Source organism: Physeter macrocephalus, chromosome 10, assembly GCF_002837175.3.
Source record: "Physeter macrocephalus isolate SW-GA chromosome 10, ASM283717v5, whole genome shotgun sequence".
NCBI classification, from domain to species: Eukaryota; Metazoa; Chordata; class Mammalia; order Artiodactyla; family Physeteridae; genus Physeter; species Physeter macrocephalus.
The window spans coordinates 13,958,772-13,971,930 of NC_041223.1; the positions used below are offsets into that span (position 1 = coordinate 13,958,772).

The following is a 13,159-nucleotide window of genomic DNA, read 5'->3' on the forward strand; positions in this document are numbered from 1 at the left end:
GCCACGACAGCGAGAGGCCCCCATACCGCAAAACACACACACACACACACACACACACACACACACACACACACACACACAAAACAACAAGGACCTACTGTATAGCACAGGGAACTATAATCAATATTTTATAATAAACTATAAGGTAAAAAAATCTGAAAAAAGAGATATATATGTACGTATAACTGAATCACTTTGCTGTACACCCGAAACTAACACAATGTTGTAAATCAACTCTGCTTCAATAAAAATTAAAAGAAAGAAATACCTTTTCACTTGCTCAATTTGAAAATTAAAAAAAATAAGATGCTTAAAGAAATCCAGGCTTTTTAAGATGTCTTTGCAGCTTAACATTATCATATATGTACTATGGAATAGAGACTATAATTGAAGGCTGTATTTTAGTTTACATACACACATACACTTTTAAGCTCTCTAGGATATAATCTGTCCTATTCTTTCCAAAGCCCTAACTCATTTTTCTCATCAGTTATATCAGTGTTTTATTTTAAAGATAATCTTTTAAATCCATAGGAGACAGTGTTGGCTAAAGTTAAATTGTAGGACTAAAGGTAATGATGAAGCTTATGTTTGTATCAAAGAAGAATGTAAAAAGTTTCATGTTGTTCGCGTGCTGGCTTGCTCATTTTCTCCGTGTATGCTCCGAGGAAAAGAAGACATGGCAGGTGGTCAGAGCTGTGGGCTGCTTAATCCTGGCTTTTTCACTGATAATGTTTCCTTGAGTTCCTTCCCTTGTGTAGTGAGTATAATACCTGTCCTTCCTACCTCACAGGGCTGTTGACAAAATTTAAAGGGACACATGCTAGGAAGAGGGTATGTGGAATCAGTGTGTGATTTAAATTTAGATTCAAATCCAGTTTTTCTACTTAACCCTGAGCCTCAGTGGTCTAATCTTTAAAACAGGGACATTAATACCGTGTGGGGCTATTGTAAAAATTAAGCAGAATAATCACGCGGAAACACCCAACTAACAGCAGGCTGAAAAGATTTTCTGTGGTCCTGGTACTTGGAAAAATACAAAGCACAGCAGCCCGATGCAGACAATAGGGATTAAATCATACTGGTCCTAAAGGGACTATTTCAGGTTTTCTGCCACTTCAGTTGGAAATGTACAGAAATGGTATCTTATTTTTCGGAATCATCCCATGGCATGTAGGATCTTCAAGGAGAAGCTCCATATCATTTGCTTCACCTGAAGATCGAGGTGGAGAAGAACATGTTCTTAGCTTCTGTAGAAGAATGCAGAGCTGAGCTGGACCGAGAGACCAAGCTGGTGCCCCAGGAAGGCAGCGAAAAGATCATCAAAGAGCACAGGGTACGTCCCACACACCCTGAGTGCAGTCCCTCGAAGTCACAATGTTCCTTCAAGCATAGAACTGATATTTTCATTTGGGTCTGAAAACACTCAATAGCTTAATTACTTTATACTGCTAGACTAGATGAGTATCTGCTATGAAAATAGGAAAGTCTTGGGTGGATTCTCACAGGGATTATAAAAACGTTTATTGCTCATTAGATCTTCTTCAGTGACAAGGGTCCTCATCATCTCTGTGAGAAAAGGTTACAGCTTATTGAAGAACTGTGTCTGAAACTCCCAGTCCGGGACGCTGTACGGAACACGCCTGAGACCTGTCACGTGACCCTCAAGGAGCTCAGAGCTGCCATTAACAGCACCTACGCGAAGCTGGTGGAAAACCCAGACAAGTGGAAGGACTACGCTAGCAGGTAGTCTTGGGGTTGTTCCCAGAGAAGAGTGTAGTCTTTCCTAATTCCGTTAATTCAAACATCTTTGCAAAACAAGCCATGATGTATGTTTCATCTCACGCCATAAAGATAATCAGATGGTACAATTGTGTTCATGCTCTAGTACAGAAATGCCTCTTTTAATTTAACGAATGAGTTTCAGTCAGAAACAGGGTGAAGCACTGTACTTCCAAGTGACCCAGATGTTGTCTCTTTGAAGCAGAATTAGGCAATCCCTTTCTCCCCGATTTCCTCACATCCCCCAAAAGGGACATCTGCCTCTTTGGGTTTCTGTCTCACTCAGGTGGAGACACGTAAGGCCAGACCTCAGGCGGCACCTTCCTCACTCGCAGGTGCCCAAGCTCTAGGACACATCCTCCTCCACCGCCGAGCTCCATCTGCCCTGCCTTCTCTTTCCTTCAAGTGCCGGAGCCCAGGGGCGGCCACTCCTGTGGAAGGAACCATTGCCGGGAAATTTGTTAATCACTTTGCTAATCAGTCGAATGAAATCTGTTAACCAATTTTCTAATCAGTCGATTGCTAAATTTCCATAAATAAATTCAAAATAGAAAATGTATTCTAACCATGGGGATATTTTCTCCCTTTAATAAGAAAATACCTGTGTTATTTCAGAATTTCTGAGTTCTCCTCTTGGATATCTGCAAAGGAGACCCAGTTGAAGGGGATTAAGAACAAGGCCATCGATACTGCCAACAATGGAGAGGTCAAATGTGCTGTAGAGGTAAGTTCTGGGCCATTTTTTGTTATTAGAAAATATCCATGAATAAAAAAATAATGGTAACACTCTAACTGATGTTTTCTTTCTATAAAAAAATTAACTTCCTGAAAGTTATCTTAAAATAAGTCTTCTCCCGGTACTGTGGAGAACTGCAGGGGTTTTTTTTCTATGGAATCATGTTAGCTTTGAGATTTAGTCATGCTCAGTGGTGCCTCTAATGCATCTTTAGCTCATGGGGGCATCCTGAGAGGAAAATTGCATGTGTGGGCGTACAACACAGCAGAGATTTAAGAACTGCCATAGAAAACAAGAACCCTGTAGGTTTTTATACATTTTCAGCTACTCAAAAGCCAGGTTATAGAAAATGAGGGAATTGGGCAAGCTCTCTAAGCATCATTTCTATGTCACTTTCAGCCTGGATTGGATCAGCCTCTGTGAGCACGAGTGCCGCCTAATAAACCCAGCCAGGGCAACAGAACCTCAGGCCTGAACCCAGTTTGCATTCTGTGAATGGCACACAGCAATCCTCTCCCTCTTGGCTTGGCTCTTGGTTTTGTAGACACACGCTATGGTGAACATTCTTTATCTTTCAGCATTTTGCACCCTTGCAAGTCACAGAGTTGCTGTTAATGAGAATTTATTTCCTTTCTATTCCTATCCTCTGATTTCCATTTTTTCCTATTAAATTTATAATCCCCTTAAATGCTTAAGGTACTCAACGATATCATGCTACACCTGTAGAAGCATATTTAAATTTGCTATTGGTTGCTGTTATAGTACCAAAAAAATTCACATCTTAGAATGAAGAAATCACTTGCTTCTAAAACCAACCATTTTCCTCCATATGCATATGCCCTGTAAGACCCTCTTGTAGCGGTTGGAGGCCACAGCTCTCATCTACCCAAAGCTGGTGTAGGAGGGAGAGGCTGCCCCAATCACCATTGCCCTGGTCCCTGGACCTACAAGGGCTGCGGCCCGGAGTCTTTCTGGCATCGTCTTGGCCAGTCAACCCTCCCTTCCTGGATTTCAGCTGAGCACCTGTTTGTGCTTCTTACCGTCTGGGGTATTGACTTCCAAAAACTAACCAAAATGAGGCATAAAATAGGAGTTAATGAAGTTAAAATAAATCTTTAGGGCATCTATTATGATATTCAACAAGTAAATTCTTCAACAAGAGAAATCCACTAATTTAAAAAAGGACTCTTTTTTTGTTTTTCAAAAAAATACTACGTTCCTTCCAGCTCACAGAAAACAAGGTGACAAAGTATATAATTCCCAATTTCACGTATTCTTCTACAGTACTTTTAGAAGCATCTTTGTGGTGATCAAGGAAATATATAGACATCTAATTATGGAGGTAATTTTTTGGCACAGAGAGTACTGATTTTACACATTGGTTATTGGAGTTGGGGAAACATTTCTTTCTAGCCCTTGTAGACGTTGTTAAAAGATGTGAACAAAAAGTGAAATAAGCAGGCATTCTCTTGGTGAATGAATGCCTGGCTCTCCCACCTGCACCTTACAAACCTTCTTAGGTTGAGTACTTTCTTGCTGGAAAGTTATGATTCACAGTTGTATTTTGTTCATCAAAGGTGTTCTTTCATTCCAGGAGATCAGAAATGGTGTTACCAAAAAAGGCGAGACTCTCAGCTGGCTGAAATCCAGGCTTAAAATTTTGATTGAAGTTTCTTCTGAGAATGAAGCCCAAAAGCAAGGAGATGAGCTGACAAAATTATCTAGTTCCTTCAAGGCTCTTGGGACTTTGTTGTCAGAGGTAAAGCATTTACTCATCCTCTAAATGGACAGCTCGGGGTGAAGAATCTGGAAGGTTCCTTTCGGTTGCAGTTTAACAAGTAATTTTGTAAAGAATGTGTAGTTTAAACAGAATAGCTCAGATACTTATGTATATGAAGAGTGGTGGAAGATGAGCAGGATGTTTGCTTTATGGTCTGTGACGTTATTGGATGTTAGTTCAGGTTAACTATCTATATTTAAAGTACAAAGCTTATAGATCCACACTTTGACTGTTACTAAAAGCATTCTTTCATGGTCAGTTTAAGGTTAAGAACCCAGGCTTGAGAGTCAGACGAGCCCAGTTCTAGAGCTTAACTCTGATACCCCATTTCCTACATAACCATGAGCTTGTCATTTAACATCTCTGGACCTTGATTTATGTACTTGTAAAACAGGGCTAAAAATACTTACCCCAAAAGGTGGTGTCAAGAATTGAATGCAATGGTGTATGTAAAGCACTTAGTACAGTGCCTGGAACAGAGTAAATAACTGATAGCTAGTAATAATAAAATATTTCTGTTGAGTCAGCAGGCCAGTAAAGTCTCTTTCAGGCAAGATCTACTCATTTTAAACTTGATATACATTTCAATGTTTATAGTCTTTTGTAGATTATACAAACCCATCTAATCCATTTCTAGTGGGGCCACGTCTACCCTTGAAAGAATATTTTTACTGACCAGGTTGTCTTACGAATCTGATGAGTTTGTACATGGGAAGATAATGTAAGAATCTAAAGTATAATAAATAGTTATCAGGATTTCTTGAAATCATTTATAAACTAGCATGGAAAAAATGATCACTTGGATGACAAAGTTCCCTGATTCTGAAAGATCTGAAATTCTCTATAGAAAATTAGATGTCCCTAATCTAACAGTTTGATTGATTGATTTTTCATGAAAATCTAGGTTGAAAAGATGTTAAGCAACTTTGGAGACTGTGTCCAGTACAAAGAAATAGTCAAAAGTTCCCTTGAAGAGTTAATGACTGGCTCTAAGGAAGTCCAGGAAGAAGCTGAGAAGATCTTGGACACTGAAAATTTGTTTGAAGCACAGCAACTGCTCTTTCATCACCAGGTAGAATGCCTATTTACTTCAGCGCATTTATGCAAAGTTGTTTAGTTACTGAGAACCAGAGATATGGAGAGTAAGTCTATCCACTGACTGGAGGAGGGGAAGATGGGGCGCTTGGGAGGCAACTCAGATGAATAGTTAAAAAAACTTGGCACTTCTGTTCTATTAAACATTAAATATTTTAGAACATCTTGCAAGATAAATTCTCAGCCAGAGCGATTTGATGATACCAAAAAGTATGAGGAATATTGTGGAAGAAAAGTTGATTTTGCTATGAAAACCTTCATAAAATTGTCCTTTGCTAAATTGCTAAATTGTCCTTTTCATAACAGAGAAGGAAAGCATAAACAAACTACTTCATATTTGAGATCGCTATTCTTTTATTATGTTGCAATCTTTGCTCTTCCGTTTACAACTTTGAATACATCCTGGTTTGGGAAATTATAAATTAACATGAAGTACCAGTCCTTTCTGAAGAGTGTGCTCCTACAAAGGACTAGAACCGGAACTAAAGAAATTCTGGTACATATATTGATAATTAACAATTTTAATCAGCTTTACTTGTCAAACTCAACATAAGTGGAAGTATGATTTTCAAATTAATCTAATGACAGAATTTTAGCTAACTTAATATGTAAGAAAATGTTAGCTAATTTTATATGTAATAATATATCAAAATGGAAGTTGCATTAAAAGTATATGTAAAAGAGCAGCCTTTAGGCTTTATAGATTTACTTAATAATTATAAAAAGGCTGTGAACCCAAAAGAAAATAACGCTTAGTGTTATATTGTTCTCAATCACTGTAAAAGTGTTGTTTGGGTTTCAGTTTACTTTAAATCAGAGAAATATGAGATTATAGATATTTACATTAATATTTTAAAACTCTTGGGCTTCCCTGGTGGCGCAGTGGTTGAGAGTCGGCCTGCCGATGCAGGGGACACGGGTTCGTGCCCCGGTCCGGGAGGATCCCACATGCCGCGGAGCGGCTGGGCCCGTGAGCCATGGCCGCTGAGCCTGCGCGTCCGGAGCCTGTGCTCCGCAACGGGAGAGGCCACAGCAGTGAGAGGCTCGCGTATCGCAAAAAAAAACAAAAAAACCCCAAAACTCTTCACATTTCTTGGACCAGGTGCTTGGCTATATGGGTGTGTTTGCTTTGTGAAAATTCATAAGCTGTATTTTGAGATTTGTGTACCATTCTCTTTGTACATTATACTTCAATAAAAAGTTTATTTTAAAACATAACTTTCCCCAAATATCTCAGACTATTAATCATTCTGAATATACCCTGGAATTAAATCTCTTCATATTAGCATTTTTACAGCATGGATGATTTTTAAAAATTGGAGTTGGGACTTTGTGTTTTTAGGCAGAATATAGTTCTTTAAGGAGAATTATGTCAAGTGAATAGTTCTGCCAAATTCCATCTGCAGTATTGCACGAAATATTAAATGTTATCTAAATTAGCACACAAAACACTCTGGCCAAATTAATTATGCTGTTTCCCATTAAAAAACAAAATATTTATAAATGATGCCCATCTTTGATTACTGTAGAGCCTTCATTACCATCTTAACTATTCATCCTAAGTTTAAAATGCAGTTTGGGCCCCTGCTGCGGGAGATTGTACCTTTCCGTAACAATTAAAGTGTGGGTGTTTATGTCCCTGCCTGGGTGCTTAGAGAGTTAACATTTCTATCCATCTATTGAACAAACGCTTCCAGCAAAAGACAAAGAGGCTCAATGCAAAGAAGAGGGATGTGCAGCAGCAGATCGCACAGGCTCGGCAGGGAGAAGGTGGGCTGCCTGGCCGAGTCCAAGAGGAGCTGCAGAAGCTAGAGAGCACCCTGGACAACGTGGAGCACAGCCGGGAGAAGCAGGAGCGTCGCATCCAGGTAGGAGACCGGAAGTTACGTCATGGGCTGTATTAACTTCCGGGTCACAGGTTACACGTCTCCTACTAGCAGGAGCAAAGGTTTGTTGTTCCCGCCACTGAGGCCCCAGCATTCCGTTAAACACTTACACGAGTTATCTCTTTTAATCACAGCATCAGTCTTGTGAGATAGGTACTGTAATTAGCACATTTTCCAAGTGTGGATGCTTAAAAACAAAGAGTTAGAGGATTTTCCCTGCAATCACAGAGCAGTGATCAGTTGTAAAGCCAGGATTTTAATCCACACTTGTTTGAATCCAGAAATTTATGTTGGATTATTTCACTTTTCTGGACAGTCCAGCAGTCACACCTTTATGGTTTATTGTGTCCTTAACACTTAACTTTAAAAAGTTCTTGGATTTTTTTTTCCCCCCTGCTCACTGCCTGCTGCTCTTCCTTCTCTCTCTCTCTTTCATCCTTTCTCTTCTTTTGAGAGACATTGGGAGGGTTTCTTTCTTTTGTCCCTTATCTACAGTTAAGTAATATCCTAAGATTCATAGAACTTTACAGCAGATAAAAAAAACTCAGACTCTTAGGCCATACATCCTCTTTTGGTAGATGAATTGAGACTCAAAAGGGGAATTCTTATAGAAGACATTAAAATCATTTTTATTCTGTGTAATTGTTTGACATGTGAACTGAGAGTTAACTGGAAGTTAATAGCCTGACGAATGGAAATGTGACAGTATTTTGTGATACATTCTGATAATTCATAACATCATATGTTATTTATTTTTTCTAATTTAGGTCACATTAAGAAAATGGGAGAGATTTGAAACAAACAAAGAGACAGTGGTCAGATACCTTTTTCAAACAGGTTCCAGCCACGAGCGCTTCTTGAGTTTTAGCAGTTTGGAAAGCTTATCTTCAGAATTGGAACAGACAAAGGTATATTGGCAAGACCACATAGTCCCTTGGTACCCATTATTCCCAAGAAAAACTGTGTTTCATTTCATTACTTATTATTATTTATTTAATCAATTTTTATTGTTTACTTATGATTCACTCTTCAACACATTGGTCAAGTTGCTCTGGGGAAAGAAAATATAAATAAGATTGAAACATCAAGATGTTTTCATTAAAATGGGAAATAGATTCCTAATGGATAAATTTCTAAAACGTCTTTCTGAAGTCAGTGACGTTTTGAACTGAAACTTGAAGGGCAGGTAAGACATAGAAAAGCAGAGTTTGGGGCAGAAAACCAGCATTCCTGTAATGGGAAACGCCATGAAGTATAAAAGAGTGAGAGATGGGGATTCTCTGCTATAAAGCAGAAAAGGGGAGTGAAGTTGTAAAGGAAAATTGGGCCACATCACAAAGGCTCTTGAAGGCCTAAAGCGTTACTCTCTAGGCTACGTGGAACCGTTAGAGGTTTGTAAGAAGGAGAGTCACATGAGCAGAGCTGTCCTTTAGGGAGATGAGTTTTTTAAGCAGGTGTAGAACATTGAAAGCATAGAAGGCTGGAGTCATGGGTTCTAGTTATAAAGTTATTGCATGCGTACATGAATAGGAACATGGATTAGGGTAATGGGGATGGCAATGGAGATATTGGGACAGATGTAAAAGAGACAAAGTGAAGGAAAAAAGCACGATACCCAAGGTTCTGAGCCTGATGGAGACAATGGGAGCGAGACAGGAAATTGGAGTAGCTGTTCGTGGGGGAAGATGAACAACTGCGTTTTGAACATATTGAGTTTGATGTCCAGTGGGACATCCAAGAGATAATATCTAGTAGATGTGCTTGGTAAGCTCAACCCTGTAAGCACAAACACCTTGGACACTCAGAGCAGACCAGTAAATTTGTGCGAATCATTTAGAGGAGTTGTACAGGCCCCTTTGGTTTCTATTGCATGTGTTTTGGTTTATAGAAAGACTGAATTGGTGTAGAAATGTGTTTGTCAATGTATAAGGAAGAACATTCTTAAATCCATCCTTTCATAACCTTTAGCAAGGAAACCCCTGTGCTTCTGTTTTCTCACCAGTAAAAGGCTTCTGTGGCTCTTGTACTGTAAATTCGTCACTATTTCTCCTGTTATTAACTCACTGAGGAGTTTGAAGTTCTATAAGTCCACAGAATCTTTCAATTCTGTATGATTTTCATCAGTCATTTAAATAGAAAATTATTTTTTATTTTTAATTTTAATTATTTTACATATTAAAAATATATCAGGTGTCTTTTATAAATACAAACACATATATTGTGTGAATTATCACATGGGTGTTCCTCCTGGGTTCCATCCAGAGTGTCTGATACCCTGCGGCTCTAACTCCTTTGAATTGGTTCGCCAGCTATGGATGAAACAAATGTGATCTTTTTGTCTTATTTTTAAAATTCTTCTTAGCCAATAACCTTGCATACTTTGGGATTGGTTTAATGATGTGAGCTAACAATTATTGAACATACACTATTTGCTGATCTAATCATTTGATGTTTATCATCTTCTTTAATCACCAGAATAACCCTTAGAGATAGGTACCATTATTAATCATGTGGTATAAATGAGGAAATATAAGGTACAAAGTTGTTACTGAATTTATCCAAGATCTCAGGATTACTAACTGGTGAGGTTGGGATGCAAACCCAAGAGGTCTGAGTCTAGAGCTCATAACCTCAGCCACCATATTATATTTTCATTAAAAAACTGAGCTACTTTACTAATTGTTGATATACACTGCTGCACAAGCATATGTCATCTGGAATAATTGTTCTCTGTTTCTCTGCTTACTTGACATTGTTAATATAGCCTTCATGCCTGTTGTAACCCTTGAGTGGTTGTGCTGAGGAACTTGAGGAGTTTCCGTCTGCCAGTGTGTGTTTATAGCAATATCATGTTTAATCTTCACAGTATGGCTGTACTGATGAGATGAAAATTCAAAGAGTGGCGTGACTTAAGGTCCCACAGCTAGTTTGTGTGTGAAGGTCAGAGCCAAGTTTCAGCTCTAGACCTATCTGATGCCAGAGTCCATTCTTTCCTGCTGCGACTCATATGTCTTCTTAGGACATAGAGATAAAGCCTTACAACATTATTCTAGTTTTGTTTAATTTGGTTTTTATCAACGTCATTCTGTTCTTCGGATTCCCCTGCACTGTGCTTTCCCCATACGTAGCTCCCACAAAAGGCTCTTAGATTGAATGTATATAAGCATTTTCAAACATAACTCTACTTTCTCCATGTGTTTTCCTGGGTTCAGAGAAACACTAGGGGGAAAAAACACTTTTATGCTTCTTATTTTATTCATGGGGTTCTGCTGTGATTCATAGATTTCACAATTGAATCTACAATGACAGTAAGTTCACATATAGTGATAGTAGATGCTTCTAACCACAGAATTTAATGTTGTGACATTAGTACCTACTGTATTTTAGGATATTATAAATCTCTCTACTGTAAGGAAGATGTACTTACTCATTTTTATTCTTTCAAATTGCAGGGTACTTCTCTGAAGTAATGTTGATCTTTCTATGAGGACGTTAAATCTTTCAGACATGAAGATGCAGTAGTATTACGTAGTAACTCTCTTATACGGCGTTATGTAGTGATTTTGAGAGGTGCTCTGTAGGAAAAGGTGGCTATCAGGAGTCTGACTTTTAAAAGATATTTACATTACTTGTTTAGGAGAGAGAAGTTTATGATCAATATTTGAAGCTCCTCTGATATAATCCAGGAGAAGAAACGAGACCCTACGTTACTTTTTTTCCACTCAGGATTGTCTCTGGGTTTACCTTTTCTAATTCAGTATTCAATATATTTCCCTGACAAAGTTGAGATAACTAAAATTTACCAGTGCCTCAAATATATGAAATTAATTTTTGAATTAAGGTGATTCACTATTATTGAAAATCAGTGTGTGAACTTTATAAACCATTTTATCCTCAATTTTATGTGAAGGTAGTAAAAAAAAATGATAATAGGTATGCCAGAGTGCCGGGCACTTAAAAATGAAATTGCTAATGAAATGCTAACAGTAATCTTTTGAGAAAAGTATTATTATCTGCGTTTTATGTGAAAGAGCCTGAAAAGTAATTTGCCAAAGACGAACAACTAGTAATTAGCAAAGCCAGAACCCTAGTCCGGGTTTGAGTAGTTCCAAACGTATCTTCTTTCCCTCGTGTAGTATATGGATATATAGTAAATAAGATTTAACAGCACTAAGATCAGTTTATAGCTCTTTTCAGAGAACTAGTTAACAAAGTGTTTTTTTAAAGATCAGTGATACTCTGTGTTGACTAAGATATCCTTCAATTAAATAAACAAGTATTTGTATTCACTGGCCTAGAAATCTGTTATCTTTATGACTGAAAAAAAAATCACTGATGATCATTGCCCAACTGGCCTGTAATAAACTAACATATGTGTAGACAAGTTAATTACTTTAATGTTGCTCAGAATTCTAAACAAAAAACCCAAACCGGGAGAGAATGGAGTAGACATTTTTTTGAGAATTGTTGGATAACTATGAAAGTAGTTCTCCAACTATGAAGGTCTGGTTGTGGTTTCACTTATATAAAATGAAAATAATTTAACAAAGTGTCTATCTTGGCCATAATGAAAAGAAGTCTGTTTTATTGCTAAGAATATTATATGCCAATATTCTTACATGTTTGAATCTATCTATTTATCTATCCATCTCTTCTGGGGGAGACTGCAGTATGTGCAGTTTAATTGAGGGCAGAGTTTAATAGAAGATACTGTCCTAACAATTATAATATCTTTTTTAGGAGTTTTCTAAACGAACAGAAGGTATTGCAGTCCAGGCTGAGAATCTTGTGAAGGAAGCTTCAGAGATCCCACTTGGGCCCAAAAATAAGCAGTTACTTCAACGGCAGGCCAAGTCGATCAAAGAGCAAGTCAAAAAATTAGAAGACACACTTGAAGAAGAGTATGTGCTTGACAAGTCCTAAACTTTCTTCTCTGAGATAAAGTTTCATACACTCTTTCCTGTATATTGTATTCAAAACATTCTTTTAAAATCTCCAAGTGTCTGTGTATTTCAGCATGTTTTGAGGAAGCAACTTACAGTTCAAAAGAAAATATCCCCAATAGAGAATCCAACATCTGTAACAGAGCAGAAAAATATAAGTGATGTGGTTTTTGCATCGTAAACTGATTCTGTTCATGAGAAAGCCATATCTATAAAATTTAAGTGGCCTTTGTACACTGGAGAAGGGAATCTCAAAAAAGAACCAATATTTAAGATAATTTTTTTACTGTATTATTCTGCTGTCACCAGTTAGAGGCAAGGGTAGATTTTTGGTTGTGTAGATTCTAGGCCTAAACACATATGGCATAGACCAAGCATCTTCAACTCCAGGAAGCTCACAGAGCTTGCTTACAGTGCCTCAATATTCAAATTGTCACTGATTGTATACTATTTCCAAAAATTAATTTCAAAAATATATTTTCTTTTTAAACATTTAGTGCTTAAATATCTAAAAAGAAAGAAAATAGTTTGGCCTATGGTATCCTGTTATGTACAAGATAGACACACACAAAAATTTGGAGGGGATAAACATAAGACCAATGTTCCTCAAAATAATATGGCTGAATGGTTCTATTTTAAAGATTATTTAGTGGCATATCACCAACATGTATTGTTTTTAAGGTATAGGACATAATTTCTAGATGGGTTTTAAAATGTAAAATTTGTTTTTAATACTATTAACACCTTATAATTAATGTTGTACATTTGTCTAAACTTTAAAATTTGTTAAATAATTTATTTAAAGCAAATTGTGACTTAAACTTTTAAATATTATCCATCAAGGTAGAAATAGTAAAACTTAGAGTTTATTAGAAAGGAAGTTACTTCCATTAGAAATATCCACTTGACTCTTTATTTCATTTAAAAAATTGCAATA

At 37.4% G+C, this 13,159-nt stretch overlaps 1 protein-coding gene across 1 annotated transcript in view; it reads left to right on the plus strand.

The window, feature by feature from the left end:
• The window catches only part of SYNE1 (spectrin repeat containing nuclear envelope protein 1), a 482,398-nt gene that overhangs the window by 165,888 nt on the left and 303,351 nt on the right, over positions 1-13,159 (plus strand). Inside the window, exons 24-31 of the mRNA XM_028494818.2 lie at positions 1,178-1,336; positions 1,538-1,746; positions 2,398-2,506; positions 4,113-4,277; positions 5,203-5,370; positions 7,091-7,261; positions 8,047-8,187; positions 12,020-12,180. Coding sequence (XP_028350619.1) covers positions 1,178-1,336; positions 1,538-1,746; positions 2,398-2,506; positions 4,113-4,277; positions 5,203-5,370; positions 7,091-7,261; positions 8,047-8,187; positions 12,020-12,180 — 1,283 coding nt within the window. The remainder of the gene's footprint in view (positions 1-1,177; positions 1,337-1,537; positions 1,747-2,397; positions 2,507-4,112; positions 4,278-5,202; positions 5,371-7,090; positions 7,262-8,046; positions 8,188-12,019; positions 12,181-13,159) is intronic.